Source organism: Temnothorax americanus, unplaced genomic scaffold (assembly GCF_048541705.1).
Source record: "Temnothorax americanus isolate GAGA-0224 unplaced genomic scaffold, ASM4854170v1 Scaffold11, whole genome shotgun sequence".
Lineage (NCBI taxonomy): Eukaryota > Metazoa > Arthropoda > Insecta > Hymenoptera > Formicidae > Temnothorax > Temnothorax americanus.
Window position 1 is genome coordinate 643,080 of NW_027509242.1, and position 24,916 is coordinate 667,995.

The 24,916-nt window shown below is 39.9% G+C and overlaps 1 protein-coding gene and 1 long non-coding RNA gene across 6 annotated transcripts; both read left to right on the forward strand.

Moving 5' to 3' along the window:
- Nucleotides 1–302: 302 nt before the first annotated feature.
- On the forward strand, nucleotides 303–24,843 carry Per (period circadian regulator). Of its 5 annotated transcripts, none has more exons than XM_077424559.1 (16): nucleotides 303–776; nucleotides 6,786–6,869; nucleotides 10,103–10,287; nucleotides 12,799–12,926; nucleotides 13,641–13,836; nucleotides 14,114–14,335; nucleotides 15,435–15,619; nucleotides 16,273–16,554; nucleotides 16,953–17,105; nucleotides 17,847–18,069; nucleotides 18,301–18,692; nucleotides 18,903–19,090; nucleotides 19,330–19,493; nucleotides 19,700–20,103; nucleotides 20,214–20,510; nucleotides 20,602–24,843. In XM_077424559.1, the coding sequence occupies exons 1-16, from the start codon at nucleotides 691–693 to the stop codon at nucleotides 20,713–20,715; spliced, it is 3,303 nt and encodes a 1,100-aa protein (XP_077280685.1). In that variant the 5' UTR covers nucleotides 303–690; the 3' UTR covers nucleotides 20,716–24,843. The 5 variants fall into 5 exon arrangements, with proteins under 5 accessions (XP_077280685.1, XP_077280677.1, XP_077280683.1 ...); XM_077424551.1 differs by having other exon boundaries at nucleotides 304–776; nucleotides 19,688–20,103; XM_077424557.1 differs by having other exon boundaries at nucleotides 304–776; nucleotides 17,847–18,066; nucleotides 19,688–20,103.
- On the forward strand, nucleotides 798–2,451 carry LOC143908196 (uncharacterized). The gene is made up of 2 exons (XR_013260057.1): nucleotides 798–1,504; nucleotides 1,593–2,451. It is a non-coding gene; the product is annotated as an uncharacterized LOC143908196 (long non-coding RNA).
- Nucleotides 24,844–24,916: the final 73 nt, after the last annotated feature.

A 24,916-nucleotide genomic window follows, 5' to 3' on the forward strand; every position in this document is an offset into this window, starting at 1 on the left:
TTTTCCTTTATCAAAAATGACTATTTCAGTTTATATATCAATATTAGCAGAAACGATAGCTTTGTGACCGAATGATCGAGATCCATTCTTTGGTCGTCGACGCAACGTGCGGCCTGGTGCGGCTCTATTTTAATCGCGCCGCGGCCGCCGGCCGGTCGCCGACCGCCGTCGATCGTGGATATCGCGAACGGAACGAGGGAAGAGGGGGATTAAAGTGGCGCACGTCGTATGTACGTCCGACGTCCGACATATATCATATATAGGTTGCCGCGGCGAGAGAGGGCGGAGGGCGGGACGCGGGCGCGAGTGGTCCCGCGCTCACGTGTCACATGTCTCGGAACGTGCGGCCGACTTATCGCGGCGAGGATGGAGGATGGAGGACGGAGCAGGACGGAGTCTAGGCCGGAGAGGGCCGTTGCCGGCGAGTCAGTCGGCGCGTGGAAACGAAACTCACCCGCCACCCGCCGTCGCGCGTCTCGAGCGAAACATTGGCGAACGCCTGTCTTATATATATAACCTGTCTTCCTCATCCGCACCGTCGATCCGCGTCCTTCCTGTCAGATCCACGATCGAATTCGCGAGGGCGAAGGAAGAGATGAGCGAACTTGACGCGAGTGCGTGTACGTAGGGTTTGGGGCGCATTTTTATTTCTTATTTCGAGGAAGAATCGTATTTTGAGAGAAGCGCAGAATGGAGGAGGTATCCGCGAAGAAGAACGCCAAGATGTCGGACTCGGGATACTCCAACACCTGCAGCAACAGCCAGTCGCAGCGCAGGTGAGCGCGTTCCGCAATTTTTCAAATTTTCGAATTTTCTCGCGTGCCGAGATTCAAAGCGGCTGAGCTATTTCTTGAGACCGTTCTTGGAGCGATATGAAGACGATTAAGTATATCGTTTTGAGTTTTAATAGAAAATTAATTGACTAAATTGACTTTTCGAAACGGAATAAGATATCCGAAGTTTCCATAGTTTTATTTTACATATATACATATATATAGGTATATTTTGTTTTCTTCTTTTAAATCATCAACATTTAAATCTTCTCGATAGGCATAGTCTGACTTTTAACGAGATAATAAAATTTGAGGAAAATAAAAAACAATCCGTATTTTTTTCACATATATGTATACGCAAAGAATCGGCAATGCCTTTTAACATATTTGCAATTGCATTTTATTGGTGTTTCATTCTACTTTATGTTACTTAATTTTATCTGCTTCGATCCACTTTGTCAAAAAAGTATCTGCACACCCAGTTTCCTTACAATAACATTACGGTATATGTGATAAGTCACTTATGGACACAATTTGTAATTACGTATTATTCCTTCGAATAAAGTTATTGTAAGAAAACTGGGTGTGCAAATACTCTTTTGATCCACTGTATATTTGCAATATTTTTTATTTTAAGCTGACGACTTTCCCGCGTTCGGAAAATCGGAATTTGCGATATTGCTGTCGATTAAAAAAGATCTTGTTACGCGATAATTGTAAAAAGTATATAGGTATAATAATATTAGAAACACATATAAATGTATGATATTGCAACATATAATGTATATACAAATTACAATTATATATTTCTTTTTTAAGGCGATAATTCTTTTGGATTCAATTTGCGATGTTTCAAATCGATTAGGGAATCTTGTCGCAATTACGAAGAGTATAACAATGCGCGAAGAAAATACGGGTACGTGTTTGGTGGCGCAACGAGATTATTAATAAAGCTCATTGTCTCTTATTATCCGGTTTATTCACTTCCCCCTCGTTTGAAATGATATAACAAATTCGAAAATAACCGGTTTAAATATACTCGACACAATGACGAATATATTTTGTTCCGCGGCACGGCAGCGTAACAAACAATTGTAATCGCGTCCCTTCGAACACAATAGCGGTTTGTATAACTGTCGCCATAATGGTATAGCCATTCATATTTCTCTCTCTTTCTCTTTCTTGGATTGAAACATCTTTTCGTCCGATCTTATGAAATAGGACGCTATCGTTACCATCATCAGCGAATCATTTCTTTATATACGAAAATGTAATACGTGCATGTATGCAGCATGTATATAGCTTTTCGGAAAATTATTATCGCGCGTCTTCATCGCGATACTTGTCGGACAATTTATCATTATCGATTTATTGTAAATTGAGGAAAAAAATCTAAACTTACCCCGAAACGTTTTCTTAACAAATAGCACGTTATTAAAGGCTGATCTACAATGTGCTCTTTGCTTTCTGTTTTTTGCTCTTAACCTCTTTGCGACTATCTCGTATTTTGCAATTCCGTCGCGTAACGTGATGTTTCTTGTCTCTTCTGAAGTTCGTCAATTTTTATCTTAGGCGACAGAGAACAAAAAACATCGCGTTACGCGACGCAATTGCGAAATACGGGATAGTCGCAAACAGGTTAAGAGCAAAAAACAGAAAGCAAAGAGCACATTGTAGATCAGGCTTAAGAGTACAGAAAAAACTGTTCTTATCTTATAAAAATTTATTTAACGACAGATTTTTTAATACGTTCTATTATTATTATTTTTTTAATGTAAGCTAAAATTCACATATTTAGCGAATTCATTGTTTTTTTTTCCGGGAACAAAGAAACAGGCTTCACAGGCTTCACGAGAGAAACATCGTGTTGAGATTGAGAACGTTCTTTTGTCACTCACAAGCAGTCACTTTAAACTTGTCGTTGTACGAAGCTGATCTATCGAAGGTTTTGATCGCGTGTAAAGTTCGGGGAAGAATATTGCAATATTGTAAAAATAGCGCAACTGTTGTTAGAAAAATTGTATTTTTATCTTCTTCCACGTGTATATTGCGAGAATTATATTTTTTTACATGCTCACGTGCACGTATCGATGTTTCGCGTATTTCAGTCTTTTCAGAAAAAAAGGGCTTCTCTTTGAAATAAAATTTACTTTTATTTTTTTTCTTTTACATAGAACATGCACGTAGATTTAACATAAAATGAAATCTTTTTTAAAAATATATTTGCGAAAAATACTTTAACGTTCGCTATTATTTTTGTGGATAAACTTGGATTTTAAATTCGGCCACAATGGAACGTTGTATAATGATTATTACGAGGCGTATTATACTACCTAAAAAGAAATTTTGCACAACGAGACATGTGTGTATGTTCCAATGGGGGTTAAAGGGTCAAGCTGCAATATTAATCAATACGATAAATTGCGATTAGTTAATCTTTTCAAATCGAACAGTTCCTCGGTGGAGCTTAATCAATTATATAGTTACTTATATAATCAGAAACACTGGATTAACATTGTTATTGTTCGGCTTCTACACACAGACCTATATATTTGTTCTTAATAATCATCCTATAATTATCCGCGTTCTTACCTAGTGCGCTGCAGTGTCACGTTGAATGGTTAAACTGCGCTTTAAAATACAAAAGGAAAAGAGTATTTGGCACCCTATGTGTATTTGCTACCCTCCTATGAGGTGTTTAAAAAATTATATTAACTTCTCGAGAAAAATATTAAGTTCGTACAATAAATGAGATAATCTCTTTTGGGCATTTAAAATGTATCACTTTATCCTCGTGTCTCGTTTGTTTGACGTTACGTTAAATCTATGTGTGTGTGTGTGTGTGTGTGTGTGACAATGCATGATATAATATCTGCAATTACGAAATTAATTTTATTAATCAACCCCTCACCGCGCGTTTTCTGATTGTGAGTATAAGTACTCTTCTCGGAACTCTTGGCATTGACATGCTTCTTTCGCGCGACGGCGAGAAGTGAACGAATAGAGCAAGGCGCGAGAGAGACGGAAACTCGTATACACGGTACGGTAATAAGGCTAACCGGTTTCTCAGTTTTTCTCTCTCTCTCTTTCTGTGTGTCTACATGTGTGTGCCGATTGCATTTCCACGTCCTTTGGTTAACGCGGCTAGAGAGATGTTGCGAAACCACCCTTGCGAAAACAGGTCGAACGAAAAGTTGGCCAAGTGATCGTAACGCGGCCGTATCGCGGGGCTAATGCGAATTGGAGAGCCATGCATTCTCCTCGAATTAGAAATTCTCAAATTGTCCTTTCTCTCATTTGCGAGAGAGATATATATTCTCCAGCCTCGCCGAAAATGACTCTGCAAGTTCGCGATGCGTAACACCGCGGAACCGTGCGCGGGAAGATCGCGAGGGATCAGGTGGACAGTTCAAAGATCTTGAGCGTACGTTCGGAATTGTTTGAGTTTAAAGCGGGTTACGTTGTGTACAAGTTACATTGAGCTATTTTACATCCTTTCAGAATGTTACTGTTTGAAGTAAAACAAATACTTTTGTTGCTCAATCTTGTAAAAAAAAATTTAGGCTGCAATGTAAGATTGTTTTACAAAAATCTCTTTATTTTACAAAATATCTTGATATTTACGCGCAGTCACGGTTGATATCATCTTCAAATTAATTTAGACGGCGACTGATCGAAGATGCCACGAATGGATAACCGGGAAAGTAATGGATAACGGTCGAGCCCGGAATAATTGTGTAGGACGAAAGTTTTATCATGGGGCACCGTAGACGGTCGTCGATAATAAATCAATTTTGCAGCGAGTTGCGTGCGACGTGCGGACGCCATGAACAAATCTCGGCTTCGCCGTTTGCGATGCCAACGGATGCTGATGTAACGTGACATTTCGCTGGGACATCTATTTCCGTATACCTTTGTATCAGGCCTTTTACGGATCTACACTGCTAATTGTCGCGTACATCCTCGTATAGACTCGCGCGTTCGTATTTATATTAGTCCGTTATACTAATTCGGTAATAATTAGCGAGAGAACCGGTGGAACCTATATACATTTGTACAACGTAATTCGAACGACGCGGAAGACGGAATATTTATACTTGGAAAAAGAGACGAAAAAGATACTTTAAACATTATTTTTAACAAGGTTATAGATAAAAAAAATTTCAATATAATTTTAAGAACTATGACCTATCTCCAGACATATCTGAGGGGTTGTTGCATGGTGTTGGCGAATTGTAATTTTACGAGATTTATGAAACAGGATTGTTATCAACTTATCACATACGTCTCGGCAGAAACGAGAAAAATATTGTGTGCGCGTTACAGATTTAATTATTCCAAACTACGTTCGGTGGATTAACTCGTTTTAACGCCGTGCAATCGGGGGCGCAGCTCCTTGGGAATGAGAGAGAGAGAGAGAGCCACCATTCTGTTTTCTCGCTTGTCGGATAAATCTCGAGCGCGTAATCGGCGAACGGAATCGATAGTCGTCATTGTGGTGGTCGTATAATAGTTATCGTCGTCGTCCTCGGGGTAGTCACGGGGCCGCGAACGTGAAGCGGTGCCTTCTTATGCAATAATTTTTCCGAACAAATGCGGCCGGTCGGTCGATCGGCGACGGTCGGCGAATAATGAGGACAGCGAAAGGTTCGAGAGAGAAACACAGAAAGAAAATGAAAGAGAGAGAGAGAGAGAGAGGTTCCGCGCGTAAGAACCGAACGTCACGTTTGCCGAACATGTGATCGAGAACCTTTTTTCCCGATCGTGACCGGTTTCTCGGGAATTTGCGTGACTGACTTAGTTTATATCACCGCGTGTCCTTTTTAATGTACAAGTCAAAGTAACATATACACGCATCTTTTCGCGGTTTATTAACGCATTTATCTACTTTAATTATTCGTGTCATTTTTCTTTTCTATTTTTCCCATTTTTTGCTACTTTTCGTACATAACACATCCTGTTACGTATATTTTCTCAAATGTTTATTTATTCGCTCGTTCGTCACTTTTATTACATAACGTTGGTTTAATGGCACGATTCTTGCAGATATTCTCTTAACTTTTAATTTCGTAATTTATTTTGCATGACCCCGGTACGAGCATTAAATTAAGTCCAATCCAATTTAAGACGAAATTCAGAATTATTTGTAAAAGTCGTACCAATTTTCAACACAGCGGACTACTTGGGCTAGGGCATATGCATTACGCCAAGTCGTGCATACTTGTTGTTGATCAAGCGATCGGTGTAAACTAGGCCGCTTTCCCGAGCGGCCGCGAGGCCGTTGAAAGATCACTATGTCGCGATTTTGCAATCATTTCGCACGTTGCCGGGATCGTGCGCGCGATGGAAGGAATCCCGATCAGGATTCTTGCCCGCTGATCGCGAGTTATGACCCACAATTATCGCAAGGATATGCGTCGCAGGATTGTACAATTCACCACATTTGACGAGCGCAGTCATAATTATTGTTGTATCATGGAATTCACTGTCTCGCATCGCGCATTATCGTCGCGACGATGACGATGTCGCAAAATCGATGCCTCACACGTGAATGAGACCTGCGTGTTTCCTTTCCTTCCGGGATTTTTGGCATTTGTGCGCGTACACGAGCAACGACTTTAGTCTCCTCTTAATTGACATTCATAATCGTCATTACTGCATGCTTCTCGTTTATCGCAAATTTTCTGACCGAGCATCAGCAATGATGAGGGTGCCAATGCGAAAACACTGAAAACACTCGAGGTCCGACTCGGTAACCGGACGAAGATTCGCAGTAGTCTGTCGAGTTTTGCGTCAGACGTCCCGCGTTCGCCGAAAAGTAGCGTAGACCGAAACGGACGTATAGTGATCCCGCGCGTGAATCAAGCGTTGAAGAGTATTGACGGTTATACGTAGAGAAAGTGGAAGTACAAGTCAGCTTGCAATAAATAAATATCATTTAATGCAACGAAGATCATCTTTTCGGATGTTGTTTTTAAGAACAATTTCAATTTTCGTCGTTATCTGTTACAGCAGCGACAGTTCGGTCTCGAGGAACAGCAATCGCTCCGAAAGCAGCGGCTACTGCACTAGACGTCCCTCGACCTTCGGATCCAGGTAACTCCGTCCATCGATTGATTATTTTTATTAAAACGACTCGCAGACGATTTCTCAGATTTGCAAATTTTTGGTATCTATTATATAAGACAAACTGCGCGGCTTTCGTAAAGCAATCGAAAGACGATTGAGAAATTGAGGAAATATATATAAAAATAACGAGGTGTTGCCAATATCAATTCAGATATTGGATTGAAATTAATCTGCCATTGATTTCATATAATGCGTGGAATTGAATGAACCGAGTGTGCAAACGTGACACAGAGCCGGAGCCGTTTGCGCCGCCGCGCCGCCGCGCCGCACGTACGCGCGGATTTATCGCTTTGAATACCGGTCCTCTGGCAGCTCAATCAGGTTGCAAATAGAGTATATTCCGTGATTGATTTGCAGAAGCGGATATTACCATTGTGAGAGATTTCTCCGAAAAGATAGGTCGGCGTGAAGGAAAGATCGTTCTTTTGAATTAATAATTTATTTCGGAGAAACCTTATAGCTTTCTGGAATCGACATATATCTCGACATAAATCTCGTTATTCAAAAGCGAAATAATTATATAACCATCTCAAGACGTATACGTATCTCTGCAAATTAAACTTGCTTAATTAAGACCATAATCTAAAACTAAAGCGAGATATATATATATATATATTTTTTTTTTATTAAAATTGCTGATATCCTTATTCTCGTACAAGTTATTAGAAGAGCATTCGTCGCGAGCGTTCTCCTCGTAGTATCCTGTGACAAACGAGTCTGGTCAGTGGTCCTCAATTCTTTTTAGCGTGGAATGACTTGGGCGCGCGATTAAATAACTATATAACTCCCGGGGCGGAAATGACGGCCGGCAATCACGTACGCACGGTCGTGCTTTCAAGCATCACCACCGCGTATCGCGTTGCGTAAATAAAATGATTAAAGTTGGTTACGAAGAGGGACCAACGCCGATGCAGCCAGCGGCGCCGTAAACACCGATGCACGTGTCGCGCCACGTGCCGTCTATAGCGTCTATAGGTATTCATCAGACACTCCCGCGTATTGTTACGTAATAGATAAAGTGAGATGAGGCGCGATTATAATAAGCGAATATCGATCCCGAAACTCACGGCCTAAGTTGATCGGACGATTAAATTCCGGAGAGATTTCCACGAAATTTATCACAACTATAGTACCGTTACGCAATCTCACGTGCTTGGCGATCCATCTGAAATGGAATTTCGCGGAACAATTTCAAGAGATTTCAATAGACTTAATTATAATCGGTTTTTTAAATAAGAAACCTCCACGTGAAAAGATTCTCTATATTAATTCCAACAATACAATTGAAATGTTTCCTGGACATTGTCCTGGAATCAATATTGATCTTTAATTAATCAACGATATAAAGTATTCGTTGACCTGCCTGGATCGCTAGGAACTCATTGGAGCTCAGTTAATATTAATTGCTAATAATTGAGCGTATCGATGCAATGCATTTATTATAGCATGTTGGAAAATTTTTCTTTCAATTTCATGACAAAGCTACTCGATCTATCAAATTGAACGAAGAAGCGAATAAAAGCATGAAAAAAGTGCAAATTAAATGCATTGTATTGTAAGTAATGTATTGTCCATGTAACTTTGTTATTTAAATGTTGCAGTAATTCGAGTAATCCTATCATATATTGCTTTGACGAATTAAGGCTTTGAGAGAAAACTATAGTCATCGGGGAGAGATGTACGCGATCATTAAAAGCACGTTGCAGTAGTCACGCAGCAAGTCTCGTTTGCAACGACACTTTTAAGTAGCTCTGATGTGATCAATGGCGATTAACTTACCATTCCTAAAATTGATCTGCCTAAGATTGACGTACGTAATTTTATCGAAAACTTTATTAAAAAAATAGCACGCTAATAATTTCTATATTGTAGAATAAAATAAAGTTACATTAATATTTTATAATGTAATATAACAAAAATATACATACCTATGTATATTTATACATAAAATTCTATTCATTACAAAATGTATTAATATAAATTCACATAATTCTTAAAATGGGACAGATATTAATTGAATCGCAGTTAATTTCGGCGCATCTGCGTCAGTGTTGCGTTTATTGAACAATCGTAACCATTTATTAGATATAACGTCCGAGTGTAACGTCGAAACGCTGCGATTAAAATAATTCGTTTCTCAGCGTGAACGAAGCGCATCCATTGTATTGGGCTACTCGTGTTTCGCATTGTTTAAAACGAGGCGGTTCGGTTATAATTACTGATTGCTTCAACACAATAAGAAAATTATATAACGGAGCGATTACGAACGAATCTCGCCGGGGTTCTTTTCCAACTTATTCTCATTTGTATTGCCGATTATAGACTTCAGACTTATTGTTATTAGGCTAAAGCCAAAAAGATAAATTATGCGCAGATAGTCTTGCCTAATCTCTATCTTTATCATATCAGCTTTAGATATAGGTTTAGTATTGGAATTAATCAACTATATTAACTTTTGTAAGTATTATTTTATTTAAATGCAGGATAGAATTATTAATTCTTTTTATTGTTTATTGTTAACATGCGGGGAGAAAGACTAGATTAAGGACGAATTATACAGCTAGAAATTCTGCCATAAGCAATTCTACCGGTTGAATTAGTCGACGATTAAGTTAATCAAAGTTTGGTCGAAACCGCTCTTAATGATGTAATATCTCTCTCTCTCTCTCTCTTTCAACGGAATATTTTCCCTGGCGTTTATTTTTAGACACGCGCGCGTGAGTCGCGAGAACTGCGTTTATGCACGATTCCCGCTTATCAACGCAGTTTCCACGTTGACACTTGCCCGTCACGTGGCCCGGCGTGACACGCCGATATTATATCGATCTGCATTGCGCGATTGATCTACATTTCAAAGTTTCGCTATTGCGTCAACGGTCAAGAACTCGTTTTGCGAAAGAACGTGAAAGATAAGTCTTTCGTCTTTTATTTTATCCTAAATTATATTTATACATGTTTATATCACATTTGTTTTAAATTCAGCGGAAACTGGTAATTTTATGCGCGTTTCGGAGACTCCGTGAAAGCAATCGTCTGCAAATCGCAATGATAATCGACAAATCAACGTTTACATAAATTTTAATAGGAAAACTGCATAGCGAGAGTTTGAAATTACGTCTTACAATACAATTAGATTTGGAGGTAGCGTAAAGGGTTGCGCGATGTCTCACGATTTTACGTGCATTGTATGTACACACCAGCAATGAAGCGCTGCCGCAGCCGATCAGCAAGAGGAAGGACAAGGAGCGCAAGAAGAAGAAGTCGAAAGCGGCGCTCATCGCCGCCGCCGAGGCGGAAGCCGACCCGAAGACAGTGACCGCGCTACCGGAAGTCGCGTCGTACAACGCTGCCGCGCCGGCGAACACCGTACTTGACCAGAAACCAGGTTGGTTACGATCCACAAAAGCAGGGAACGAGCGCACGCGAATTGGCTCTTCTTTCATTGAGATAAAAACTATACGGTTTTTACTCATGAATTTTATTCACTGCCACTTGTTGAACTAAATCTACATGGAATGCTCTGCGAGATCGATATCGCTGCGCGCCGAGAGCTTATCGTTCTCTCCTGTTTGTTTCTCGATAAGCTGATTTCGCGCGATGCACTCTTTCTGATTTTTTTCGGGTGTCGCCTTACTACTTCCTAAGGCTTCGACATGGAACATTCCCCTCATGGTTATCCCTTAGTCCGGCTAGTATATCTCGTTCAAAATAATGATTCACTTTGTCGAGCAGCTGATTACGTTAAAGCTCGCAGCGGAGGTGCTAGTTTGGAAGATAATCGTCGAAAAATTTAAGCTAGGCGCGAATAAAGTAACATGACTCTAGAATTGTATTTGTCGCGTGTAAAACGGCAAATAGTTTGTTGCAAGCGATAAATAAAATTTCTTTAAATTGCCTACAGTGAGAAATATCTAAAATAAGTCCATGGGAGACTCTTTGAGATCGAGCGCTCATACGTCGCTGATGACTGAAGGTCTTCTTTCTGAAGGAGAAAAACACGTTGACGTCACGTTTAAACCTTTCGTGAGCGCATGTGATGTGCAGGTACATCATCATACGCGTTAAAAGCAACCCCTTCCTCGGTTCTTTCATCGTCCTCGCCAGAGAAAATCGTGACACGCGGCGAAGCTTACTCGAGGGGGGTGTAAAATTTCCATCCAACGTGACGAGTTACGCTCGGAGTCCATCGAAGTTATCGATCCCTCCAGCGTCACCTGTTGCTTTATTTACATTTGTTTGCCCGCGAAAAAATTAAGTATAGAGATTTTTATGAAAAATTTTGACAGATTTTTTTAACAGAGAAAAATATTTTGTCAGTTTGAAGGTTTACGCAAGCATCGTATGCGCGCAATTTTCTTCTTAGCAACGTATGCGCGTTATGTAAACTATTGCGAAACTGATCTATAAACGAGCAGCAAAGCCGTGGGAGGACATATTTAGTCAAATGCAATTGATATTGCCGTATGATTAGTCACGCTTTCACTTAGATGTCATCATATCACACGATACGCCCGCACGTCTTATGCGCTCGCGAAGAAACCACAGTAAATGCCTTTCACCGGGAAGTAACGATGTAGCCGGAGGTAGCATATCACCTGGCTGGAGTAATGGCATTGAACTTTCTGACGAGTGTGTCGTTACGCTAGCAGTCGCTTACGTGCGACAATGATTTTATCACATATCTCTATAACTAGATTGCTAGCTCCGTAAGATGAATGTGAAGCCTATTTGATAAAAGAGAGGACAGCCATTTTTACCTGGTCATGATTTACCCGGACCAAACTATAGCATCTTTTAAGAATCACCTTAATCGTAAGTTTATTGAATACTTTATAATATATGCTCTCAGAGAAGAGCCTACACCATCTGATGCTATTTTTATTTTAATTATTATTTAATTTCTTCATTTTTTTTGTAAAACTAATATTTATTAATTATAGATACTTACCGAAATAAAGATATACTAGAACTTTTATTATTGCAATTGCAATAAGACTACACACCTATAAAGTACCTTTTTAATTATTCCAAAACGGTAAAAATGAAAAAAATAGAAAATTTTTCCTTTTCAATTTTATTGCAAATTTACAAAATATAATTATAATTGAATCGAAGAGGACATACTAGCACTACTTCGCAAAGTATATGATGACCGGGTATATGTATATAGCGTCCATAACTTCAAGCTGTCTCGTAACAAATATACGTTAACAAACTATAGCATTATAGCGATCTAGTTATAGAAATCTGTGGAATTTATGCGAAATACCGCGAACAATCGTTTCCACGTTATTTTGGACTAAGGGAACACTGAGCGCTCTTTCCTATCCTTTATACTCACGAAGCAGGTCTCGCGATATGCAACTCCTTTATGTTCGTGAGATTCGGGAACTCTTTTTAATTAAATTATTAAATTCACCATTATACGTTTTATTTTATCGTTTTTATCTTAAAAAGGAAAACGCGCGGAATGAGGGGCGCTTCGATACATTATGAGAAGATGTCTTTCAAGAACATATTTCCTTTCATAACATTTGCTATATTTTTCTGTTATTTCGATACTGATACAATCAAATAGTTTGCCTATATACTGTAGGGGATCTACGGTATATAGAAAATCTATTTGATTGTAATTTGAAGTGAATTAATTTTTATTTTATATAATACATTTTAAGAGATTTACTTTATAATAATAATTTTATAATAATTATGGAATTGGATTATATGTATATACATACATAAATTCAAATCCAAAAATTCTACATCACTTGGGCTCGACTCCTCTTCATTCCTTTTCGCTACCATTATCCCGATAACCGTCAGCGACTTGGGCAGATGACCCGAATAGCAGCGCATATAACAACGAGAATTTCTTTTGGTGCTTTAATGCGAGAAGAGGTGACCACCGTAGAATTGGTGGATGCAACGGATCCCGGCGAGCACAACGACGACACCGTCGCAGACCCGAAAGCGGGACTTGCTTCACGAACGGTCCTTCTGGACGATTCCACGTCTCAGACCAATGTTAGTATACGTCGATAAACGTAGTAGAGGGAGATACAAAAGAAAACACACATACATACATGCACATGCACATGTCGATAGAGCGTAAAAGGCAAGAAATAGGCAGAGACTCTAAAAAATCGCACCGTGCGATCGTAGAGGCAAGCTTGCTTGAGACCCGACGGATATGGTTTCTCGTTATCTGCATGGAGAAAACTGGGTACTTTACATTGCACAACTAACTGGCAAAACTCCTCCTCGCGAGATTTACTGACTTGGTTACATGACTTGCCTCTAACCATCACGAGAGAGAATGTCCGAAAATAAAAATTGACTAACATAACGGCAGGTTATCTCAGAAATCTTTTAACTAAATTTCTTTCTCTACTGATGTCTCTCCAACGATTAATTTTTCCTATAATATAATTCTCGCGCATGCGATGGGAATTGAATTCGGTGTGAGAAGTCTTTAATCTGCTGGGGTGATAACGTGACAGATTTAAATTTCGTCTCTTAAACACGTCCTGCGATGATTTTCAGTAATTAAAAGTCCGCGTCAATTTTTTGTTGCTCTTATAGCATTACTAATGTTCATTATATTTTATTTCAACATTCGTCTTTTTTGTTACGCGAAGGACGAAAAGAGCATCCAACATCACGTTATCATTCACATTTAGATCGTTAATGTCAGCGCGTTACGTAGATCAGCTTTCTAATTTACTGATTGTTCTGTAGGAGGGATTTTGCGCGGTGATTTCGATGCACGACGGTCTCGTGCTGTACACAACCCCGTCGATATGCACCGCCCTTGGCTATCTCAAAGACGCCTGGATCGGCCGATCTTTCATCGATTATGTGCATCCGAAGGACAAAACCACCTTGGCCGATCAGATCACCAGTGGCATCGCCTCGCCGCAAGAGGAATCTAAGGGTATATAAAAATTTTATCTGACCAACTGAAAAAAAAATTTCATCAAAAGTCTCTTTTATTCGGTAGACATTCTATCTTGTAGCGAATATATTTTTATTTTAGATATTATTATATTATTACTATATATTACAATCTTTTTTCTATAATTATTATTTGTATATTTTGAGCGACTGAATTATAGATTCCCGGTGTCTTTATTTTCGGGAATTAATTTACGAATTATTTCGTCATTATGTGACTTCTAGATGGTATCAAGCATCAGATTGTCTCTATTTAGGCATCAATGGCAGAAGGGCGAGTTTGTTCTGCGGCCTGCGGAGGTTTACCAGGTACAACGTGCCGAAAGGGTATCGCGCGGACGCCAGGTCGAACTTGTACCTGCCATTTCACCTGACCTTGTCGTTCCGGGACTTCCGGGACCGAACGGCCGAGCAACAGCCCAGCAACCGAGTGATGTTCCTCGTAGTTACCGCTCAACTCGTCCATTCCGCATACAAAGGTAGCATGGTTCAAGGTCTTCGACGAGGTCCGACCGGCGAGAGGACTCGATAATTACAAACAGTCAGCTTGATTGTCGCAAAAGTTAGCGGCGAACGAGCGATTTAGCGCAATGATCACCAATGCGGATCGCGGCGAGATGGTGATGATCCGAGAAAGATTCTGCGGATCGCCGTCGATTCGAAGTCGAGTTACTTCGAGGAATATTTTCTTCCACAATATTCTTCCTACTAAATTCTCGCTTGCAAGTATAACAATCGCTTGGAACATATCCCCGTGGAATAAACGCGTGCCCAAACTTACTTCCAATTTCTCAAAGTCGCCCGCACGGCAGTTCGTGACGATATATACGTTGACATGCCGTTCGCATCTTTGTCATATTTTTCGCTGTGCCATTTCCTCCTCATTTTTCCAATCACGGTTCCCCGTTTTTCGTTCAGTTTGGAGACCACTGTTACGAACGCTCGTATCTCACGAGCAACACGTCAGACCGCATTCGTCATCTCTCACGACAATGGTTTGCTCGCTTCGCTTTTGTCAGTGCATGGGAACGCTTCTATCTCCGAGCATAATGCGCATTCTCTGCACGAGCTCCGTTAATTAATTTTTATTCGCATTGGTAGACCTTGTGTTGGGTCAAATGGGTTTAAATTTTTCTTATTGAAGGTAATCTTTGGAATTTCAGTCTCAATTCGCAATTTTTGTTTCGTTATTGATTATACTATTTTATTTATTTATTATATTCTATTGCAAACGTTCAAGTTCCAAAAAAGACTTATTCTCTATATATAAATTAGGAAGAAGGGTCGCGAAACGAAGTTCCGAAGTTTGCCTGTGATCAGTACAAAAATTTGTTACGGAATTGCTTAGCTTTATCTTTAGAACGGGTATGTAGACAATTATGAACAGCTTCAACCAGCTTTTCATGCATGGATTTCGTTTTAACCGCGCCAAAACTAATTAATTAGCAGCGTGCAAATTTCCTCCGCGTCTCGTCCCGGCGCCTAACCATTGCGATAACTCGAAGTTCTGCTTTAATCTCGCTCATAAGGTAATGACCCGGAATGAGAGAATGACCCCGACTTTGTCGTTATCCGCAGCGCCAGAACAAACAATAATATCTTCGGTATTCACAACCCGCCACACCGCGACGTGCCACCTATCCCATGTCGATCCCGACGTAGTCCAATACTTTGGCTATCTACCACAGGATATGGTTGGCCGTTCGCTGTTTGACTTCTACCACCCCGAGGATCTACCTGTCATCAAAGACATCTATGAAACTGTGAGCATGAGCCCAACAAAAACAAAAAAAAAAAAGAATAAGAGAGAGAGAGAGAAACTTAGGTTTCTCCCCAGGAGAGTGGTCCCGTTCCTCGAAATTTCCCGGACATGAAGGTGCGAGGACAATCCTCGCATGTGTTGAAATGTAACTTATATTATTTGTATGAGCATCACGATATGATGGGGGATAAGATTTCCAGACGGATTTATATATATATATATATATATATATATATATATATACCTATAGTGTCTAGAAGTAACACGTTTTCATGTAGTTGTAAAATAACTATAAGTGTGTATTGTGATCTAGAAAACTCATGTAAGATAATTTTCAAGAATTTTTAGTTATGTTTGAGAAATTCCTTGCTTCGATTTTTTGTTTTTCATTATATTGTCAAAATAATGTATAACTTATTTCAAATTTACGAAAATATCTTGTGTGTTGTGCATATTGCTGATCTTTGATATGTATTATAGGGGTCGCCCTCCTGAGTGCACGCTTGACAAGAGAAAGTCGAGAGATAGGCGAGTGAGCTTGAAAAAGAGAGAAAGAGAGAGAATGTGAGAGAATGAACGAGCGTTCACAGATATTCCCTTTCGTGTCACGGCCATAAAACTCATGCAATTTCTTACAAAAATGTCGTTGAACAGGTGATCAGGCTCGAAGGCTCCTCCTTCAGGTCGAAGCCGTACAGGTTCGCTGTGCAGAACGGGGGCTGCGTCGTTCTCGAGACCGAGTGGTCGTCCTTTATCAATCCCTGGACGAAAAAACTAGAGTTTGTAGGTCAGCATCGGGTGCTCGAAGGGCCGGTGGATCCGGACATCTTCCGCGTGTCGCGCGACACCGAGTGCGGCTACCTGGCCAGCATCAGCGAGGAGGTGCTGAAGGAGGCCAAGATTATCCAGGGCGAAATACGGGCGCTTCTCGACGAGGTACGATCAACCGACGAAGACGACTGCGTCACACACATTATAACACTACTCCCCCGTGCGACTCGCGATCCACTTGCTTGAAACTTATTGAAGCATTCCCCTATTGCAATTCCAATAATTTTGAAATTAAAGAGGCTGGGGCCGTTGTAGAATCACTGTTATCAAGTTCAGATCTCTCAACGACGCAACCGTAATAGTTTTTAATTTAATAGCGACAGGACTCGCTTAATATCGCCCTGCAAAGTCCAGGCAAAGAGGTAGTTAATCGTTCATGTACGTCTGTCGGTATGTGAGAAACACAGACGAGGCGTTAACGAGAATCTCTCACCACGAGACAGAGATCAAGCCGACTCATCCCCCAACTTGTTCTCTTTTTTTTCTATCGTACGTGTACGCAGAGCATCCAGAGAACGTCAGATATAACCGAGCACGACGTGTCGAAGCGATGTAAGGATCTAGCATCCTTCATGGAAAGTCTGCTGCAGGAGACGAAGGTGTCCGGGGTCGGCAAGGACGGACTGCTCGCGGCGGACGAACTCAGGAGCTTTTCGGTGACTATTAGCTACGTTTTAGTATCGCCGAGAACACTGTTACGCTATAGTAACCCTATAATGCGCTCCGCTCTGGTATGCTACGTACAAAACACTAATATCTATAACGTAGAAATACTTACCTCTGTGTATGTGTGGATATGTGTATGTATAGTAAAAATAACAGCAGCCGGGGTGACGTTTCACTTCGCAACGGTACGTGGAAGTATGGTATGCCCTTCCTAGTACATGTCTTTCTTTATTACTAATGTATATTGAAAACAATATTCAACATTCTCAAGGAGTTGAATAAAAGGTAAAACACGAGAAGGATAATAGTGACGGAGTAAGTTAAGGAGAAAATGGTACGAATGGTACGAACAGAAAACAGAAATTGAAGGCGGTATAATTTCGTTCGTACTTCAGATTTCGTATAGGGGCAGATTTCGCACGCAAAAAAGTGCAAAATTATAAAATCGGCATCCTATTGTCTCTCTAATATGGAAAACTGAACTGTCGCGATTCTACCGCGATTTAGTTAGTTTAGTAGATAAACGAGGATCTTTCACAGCTTGTAGCGAAATTCTCTGTTTAACCGAGACTGATCTTCGCCCACGGCTGGCCGGCTGGCACTCACTCCACCGCTCATGCAAAAAAAAAAATAAAGAAAAGCAATGCGACCACAGTAACGGCACTAAGCTGCATACCGAATCTTATTGTTAGTGGAAACTCACTCTAAATTTCTACAATATAATTGTGAAGGGATCTCGCAATCCCTTGTTGCAGAAGCACGACAGCGTGATGCTCGGTGAGATCTCGCCCCATCACGAGTACTACGACAGCAAGTCTTCCACGGATACGCCGCCGAGCTACAACCAGCTCAACTACAACGAGAACATCGAGCGCTTCTTCAAGAGCAAACCGCCGGTCGCGACCATGTACGGCAGCGACGAGGAGAACGTTAATTCCAGCAACGACGAAAGTGGTAAGCATCATCCTTCTCTTCTCGCATACGCTTTTCACATTTAAATATCATGAGTTTTTCCTCTTCAAAATAAATTTTCGATTTCGTGCGTTACATTTTAGAAATCTTAAATCTTTACCATGTTGATTTTACCCCAAGGGAAAATTCTTCTTTATCGTATCTTGTGTTGATTTACAATTAGTCGAAAATGTATATGCACTTCATTAAGACAAATTTTCGTCGTGCTTTCAGCGCGGAAGTGCATATCGCTGATAAACGGCAGCGGGGCAAGCGGCAGTGGTAGCGCGGAGAATCTGAGCAGCGGTTTTAACAATCAGACGAGCTCGGCGAGTCGGGGCGACGTGTCCAACACCGCCAGCAACAGCAACACCACCGCGACGGAGAGCTTCAAGCCGCCCACGCTGACGGAGTCGTTGCTGAATCGCCACAACGAGGATATGGAGAAGCTGATGATGCAGAAGCACCGGAAGCTGCGCTCCAGCATCAAGAATAGTGACAAGCTGAAAGACTCGCGCATCAAGACGGAAAAGGTCAACGGCATAGATCAGAGCGCACATTATGTCAATCAGCGTCACGGAGTTAAGAGAAGCGGCAATCATAGCTGGGAGGGTGATAGCTTCAAGGTGTGTTTTATATATTTTTTCGGAAATTAATTTTCTCGTCAGCTGAATAATTTTATTTTAGTTACGTGGAATGGATAGACTTTAATTTCCGGTTTCAATATTAAAGATGTATTATAAATAAATATATACATGTAAAAGCGAGTATAATGAATATTAAATAAAATTTATACGAGTCTAAATATTCTAAATGCGATAATAATATGGAAATAGGTATTGAAGCATGATAAAATCTCGAGAACAAGCACGGCGGGTCCGGCGAACCTTACGACCACTTTCACCAGCATGAATATCGATCAATCGACGGTGGTGCAAACAGGGGCGAATATTAACTTGTGGCCATCGCTGTCGGTCACCATGCCTTCCTCTGCACCTACACAATCCTGCGTTCCATCTCACAAGTAAGAGTCTTTTTAAAATATTAACAGAAAATATAATATAAAATAATAATACAGATTATAGTATAAGAATATATTAACTTTGTTAATATTGAATATTTTATGAAAGAGTGATGACATTAGGTCTATAAAACACTCAGCTGTGTACCGAATATCACATAAAAATCTCGCGTATAATAATTAGGAAGATAAAAAGTTTAAACGATCTATGAATGAATATTATGTTTTCAAAAATATTTCAGTACCAATTCGGAGGCTGTACCCAGATTTCCGTTACTCCCGTCAGTAATACCGGTGTACTACGTACCGGTAGCGCAACCCAACGAGTCCGCGACGACGATGTTGTCGTCACAAGAGAGGCTGGGCCCACCGCCGTCAACGCAACCGACGCAACAGAGTCCTTACAGTAGGTGTCTCACTCGACAATAAATCCGAATAAAAGAGAACAGTAGACGAGTTTTTTCTTGTTATCGATTATTGTTCTGTGCCTGATAGATTCGAATCTTTAAAAGATGAGATGTTCCCAAAGGCTTAGAATTAAATTAGAATTTAATCAGGTATTAAGTAGGTTTTCTATAGGAAGCTATAAAAGAATTTTAGTGTTTGTTCCAGTATCTTACGTCGCGACGGCGATGGCCGAAGTGATCTATCCGGCGGTGATCGGCGCACCTCCACCGCGTGCTATGATGTACCGATCCTTTCTAATACCCGAGCAAGCACCGGCGGCAACAACGCGCGAGAACCAGCAGCCCAATGACAAGTGTCCCGATCGCAAACGACCGGCCAGTCAGGCGACCAGCGTTAAGGCCGAGCCGGGGAGCACAATGGCCATGTCCGAGTCCTCCAAAAAGGACAAGGCCGTATCAGAAGGCCTACTGATTATGAAGGATCATCATTGGCCGACCGACTACAACGGGGACGAGTCAAGCTCGTCCAGCTTCTATAGCAGCTTCCTGTACAAGAGCAGCGACAGTAGCTGCAATCCGGATCAGAAGACGTGCGAGGTCTCTTCCGAGGTAGAGAATCAAACGGCGCAATGCCCAAAAGATGTTCAAGGGCTTCTCTCAGACCCTTATGACATCTAGATATCCGTATACTTGATTGTATGAGTATAATAAATGTGCAGGAATACACCAAATGTCATCAAGGAATGCGAAGGAAGGATCCACCCTGGCTGGAGGGCGTCCAACTGACGCCGGAGTTGATCTACGAGTACCAGATGCATCCAAAGACACTGAACGAGGTGCTAAAGACCGACCTAGACGCGATGAAGAACTTCAATCAGCCATTATTGGTGAACGATCAACTGGGACAGCTCTATCTGGACCTGGAAAGTTTCGGCACCAAGCTCATCCTCGAGGAGGGGATGACGTCGAGCGGAAGCGATAGCGAAAGTAGCAACGGCAGTTGGACTGAATCGCAGGTGAGAGGAACGATTAAGAACACATTGCGAAATTTATTAAGATTTATCAGAATATTTTGTGTATAACGCGTTTCGTTTAATCCGCTTGCAGCGCAAGCAGAGGAGAAGAATGGTGAAGTATGGCAAGCTAGTGATGATCCACGAGGAAAATGCGTCTCTACCATCTCCGTTGCCGTCCCAGACTATATCTTACGAGCATTCATAAAAGCTACGATCAATCCATCACGAACAATAATCCCAAAAGGCACCCCGAAAGTTAGTGTTCGTTTCATCATGCTTGCATTTCTCTTAAATGGGTGCAAAATTAAACCGGAATTGATTTTTCGATCGAACATTCCTACCGGAAAAATTGCAAACGCGAATTGACTTGTGTGTGTATATAAGCAACGAATGAAATGCACTCGGTGAGAAATACGTAATTTTTTTCGATATTTGCGATCCCGGTTCTTACATTTTTTCTTGAAACAATTTCCAAATAAAAAGACATTCAAGGTGGATCATAAAATGTCATGAGACAGACCAAGGGTACAAAGCTCGGAAAGACTTTTGAAGTTGCCTTAGCCACAAGCAGTGAGTTCAAGTACATTTCCAAAAATTCCTAACGCGAAGTAGAATGCATAATTAAATACCTGTGAGTTTCACATGGGATATTTGCACTTACATTATATTTATGTACAACGTGTCTCTCAGAGCCTTTCAATCCATCAGATGCATATTTTTGATGGAATCATCGTGATTGAAAGAATGCGCGATGAGCTTTAGAAACATCTCAGAGAGAGAGAGAGAGAGAGAGAGAGAGAGAGAGAGAGAGAGAGAGAGAGAGAGAGAGAGAGAGAGAGAGAGAGAGAGAGAGAGAGAGAGAGAGTATATAATATATATTATATATATATATATATATATATATATATATATATATATATAATTACGTCGAAAACACAGATTTATGATGGGGGGAAAAAAAAAGTAAACCTGATGCATACACAATTTTCAATACCGTCCGCGTATACGTGTGTGTTATAAATAATTGTGTATATGAATTGACCGAAAGATTTTTACAGTCGATTTTGTACTAATTAAACGGATAGCACGCACGAATAATGAATGGAAAGAAAATACTTTTGATAGCATAATTCTTGCGTAATGATTCGTTTTTCTATCGCTATTTTCGATGACCTTTTTTCGTGAATGTTTACACGTAAAAATAACTTTTTACGAATATTTATATATGTATATATTCTTCACGCGTGTCTTGCGAAATTAAATTGCACAATGAGTGTAAGATTTAGTTTTATTTCTCTACGATCGCGTATTCTTTTGTCTCACTTTCTACGTGGAAAGAGAGGACCAACACGGCCGTATCGGGCTCGAAAGAATATATACCGATAACGGGACTTTTAATTATATTAAATTGTCGGCATAGCTAAAATATCGTAAGAAGAAAAAAGTAAAGAACAGTTCGTTAGAAATCTGTTGCGAAATAATTGATTACAATTACATGAACTTCGTTTACTTTCCATTAATATCAACATACAATCAGCAAAAATGTGTTCCTCAACACAAAGTTCCGTCATCGATACATCGCTAAAAATCGCTAATAAATTACGCGAGAACGTGCATTTCATTCGAGATACGTACAATTACAAACCGTCGCTTGTAACTTCTTTTAGAGGTAATGATTAAGCAGAGAGAGAGAGAGAGAGAGAGAGAGAGAGAGAGAGAGAGAGAGAGAGAGAGATTGAGAGAGAGAGATATATGATCTATTACACAATGCACGTAGTATTAATACAATACTTGCGGTACCGTGTCGTATCGCGACTTATATATTTAGCGTTTTTACATATCTGGAAGATATTTTAGACCAAAATATACATGGAGCGATATAGAAGACTAGTATTATTTAAGGATATTTATATTTATATTTATAGATTATATGTATACGTCTGTCCTCTAGATTTAGATCATGTAATACGTGTTTCGTCTGCGTTTTTCACGCCAGTTTCCTTTAAAAGTCCGTATTTTTTGAAAGATTCTTGTGACAGAACGCTATATTTTTCCCGATTTTATTCGCGCCCGATAACGCTCCATTTATCGGAATTTCGTAGATCCATGTGTTTGCCTGTTGAAAATCCCGTTCAAAAATTTCTAAAAATATTAACAGAAAAATGACACAATCTTAAATAAAACAATTTATCTTAACGCCATCTAATTTTAACATAATTTCCCTTGAAATCTACCAATTCAAACTTGACAGATTCCAAATTCTGATAAGCTTCCCCATAATTTAAGTTTTATTAAGATCTAAGTTTATCCTCCGTAAACAAATTCCGGATAAATAGAGCTGAAACGCGTAGCACAAGATAAAACGGTAATGTACATGACTACTATCGTAATTAGATAAATTTACACTTGTATAAATCACGTGTTTTGAAAATAATACGTCCACGTGAAAATCGGTCGGGCTTCGCTGCGTCGATTACGTAACCGAAAGCACTGAGTTATACAATTGCAGCAATGGATCCATGCTCGACAAATAAATCTACTTCAGAAAAATTGTGGTCCAGTAAATTTAGCACGGATAAACTTTAACGATCCGTGTGTTGTGCGAATTGTTGCAATATATACATATGTATACATATATTCGGGAGAAAGATATTTTGTATACTACGTATTTTTTTGTGCATACGTAGTTGTAGCGTATGGTCGACAAGCGTATGTCAATCAGAGACGATATTTTATATACCAGTGATTAAATACGACACGGTTTCGGTTTCTCCGAAACATTCGCGAGATCTAGTCTGAATTACGACGTACAGTCGTATCGTTTCTGTAAATGGTTTTTCGCATAGAAATTATTTTCTACACAATACCATACACAGTGACCTAGACTCCAACGAAAGTAACTGAAAACGTGAGATCATCGATGCTGGATTTTAATGACTTTTTCGCCACGGGCGGATCCTAATATATCTTTTTATACATAGAAATTATATTAATAGAGACGAATGTGTATTTCTTGATAAAATTCTTTTTAGAATAATTCATAAATGATTATTAATAATTTTTATAGTAATTAAATAATATACTAATTATTAATTAATAATATATTAATAATTTATTACATATACATGTGTAAAAACCCGGATGTCTTTTAAAATCCAGTCTGCGGTATTCTCGGTCGCGTAAGCTAAAAGCGATTCTCCAGCGCTAGCACAAGTTTTGTGATCACTCACGGAGGACCGATCGCTTTAGCCGTGACCAGGTAACTAAGCGCAGTCTTTCTCTTCCCGATAAAGGATGCTAATACACGTAATCGTAGAGCTTATCGTAGCTCGTAGCATGTAAGGTGCGTCTGTGATCCGTCGAGCTCCGATTACGCAATGCAGACGCAGAATCCTTTCACCTCCTAACAAGCTGACAGATTAATCGGGTAAATTGAGGAAGAACGGTAAAAAAAAGATTGCGATGAGATAACAAGCGTGGAAAAGTATCTTTCTACCTTGAAAAATTCTGCCCCACGACACCTTCGTTCATCTAAAGTATCTAAACTTTCCTAAGCATGCACGCATCCTCTTCGTTTTCCTTCGCCTATTCAATCCCTTTTCTTTCACTTATTGTCTATGTTTACTCATTATTATTAATATACACAGATTCTCCAAATAAGATATTTGCTGATAAAAAATGCGCGTCGTATTGGCGCTTTTATAAGTACTAAAAATAGAAAATATCGAAATATATATTTCCTTTGTTGTCCTCGTCAAGATACTATAAATTTCTTTTTAAGCAGTATCTTTTTTTTTTTTTTTTCATTGCCATCGTGGTTCGAATAATGTTCGTTTGAACAGTCCCACTTCACTTCCTGATAAGATGGTTGATCCTCTAACGATACGTGCAGAATTCGAAGGCATATTTGAAAACTTTTGTCGCGATTGCAATGATTATTTCTTTGCATTAACGATGTGGCTTTGCGCGATTAAGTAACATCTGTGCGCAATGCACGTAATTGTGTAATTAATATGCATAAGTCGCTGTAATACATTTCGTGATCTCCTTTTATTATCCTTCTCGTACGTCGAACGGCGCGAGCGATAAGCGATAAGAAACGTGAGTTTTTGGAACAATCATTTTGAAAATGTTAACACGTTCGTTTATCTCGAGTATTGCGCTTGATACGCAAATTTCGGTAATACATATAATGACGTTAATAGATGTAACGCTCATGTGTACGAATGTGTTTCATTCACAGCGAATTAAATATATCTAATATTAAATATTATGTATTTATCGCGCGAGAACACATGTGTCTAATAAATATAATTTTGTTCTTACTTATCCACACGCGGCATGCGGCAATTGATTTTTTTTCCAACTTAAACTATCGCTTTACTAATCTCAGGTTTTTTTTTGCG

Excerpts from the sequence above, each read along its gene's own strand:
- Per (XM_077424551.1), top strand. The coding sequence starts at position 691 with ATGGAGGAGGTATCCGCGAAGAAGAACGCCAAGATGTCGGACTCGGGA. Across the intron at positions 777-6,785 it reads AACAGCCAGTCGCAGCGCAG|CAGCGACAGTTCGGTCTCGA; the intron begins GTGAGCGCGTTC and ends TATCTGTTACAG. Across the intron at positions 19,494-19,687 it reads GACGCAACAGAGTCCTTACA|TGTTTGTTCCAGTATCTTAC; the intron begins GTAGGTGTCTCA and ends AAAGAATTTTAG.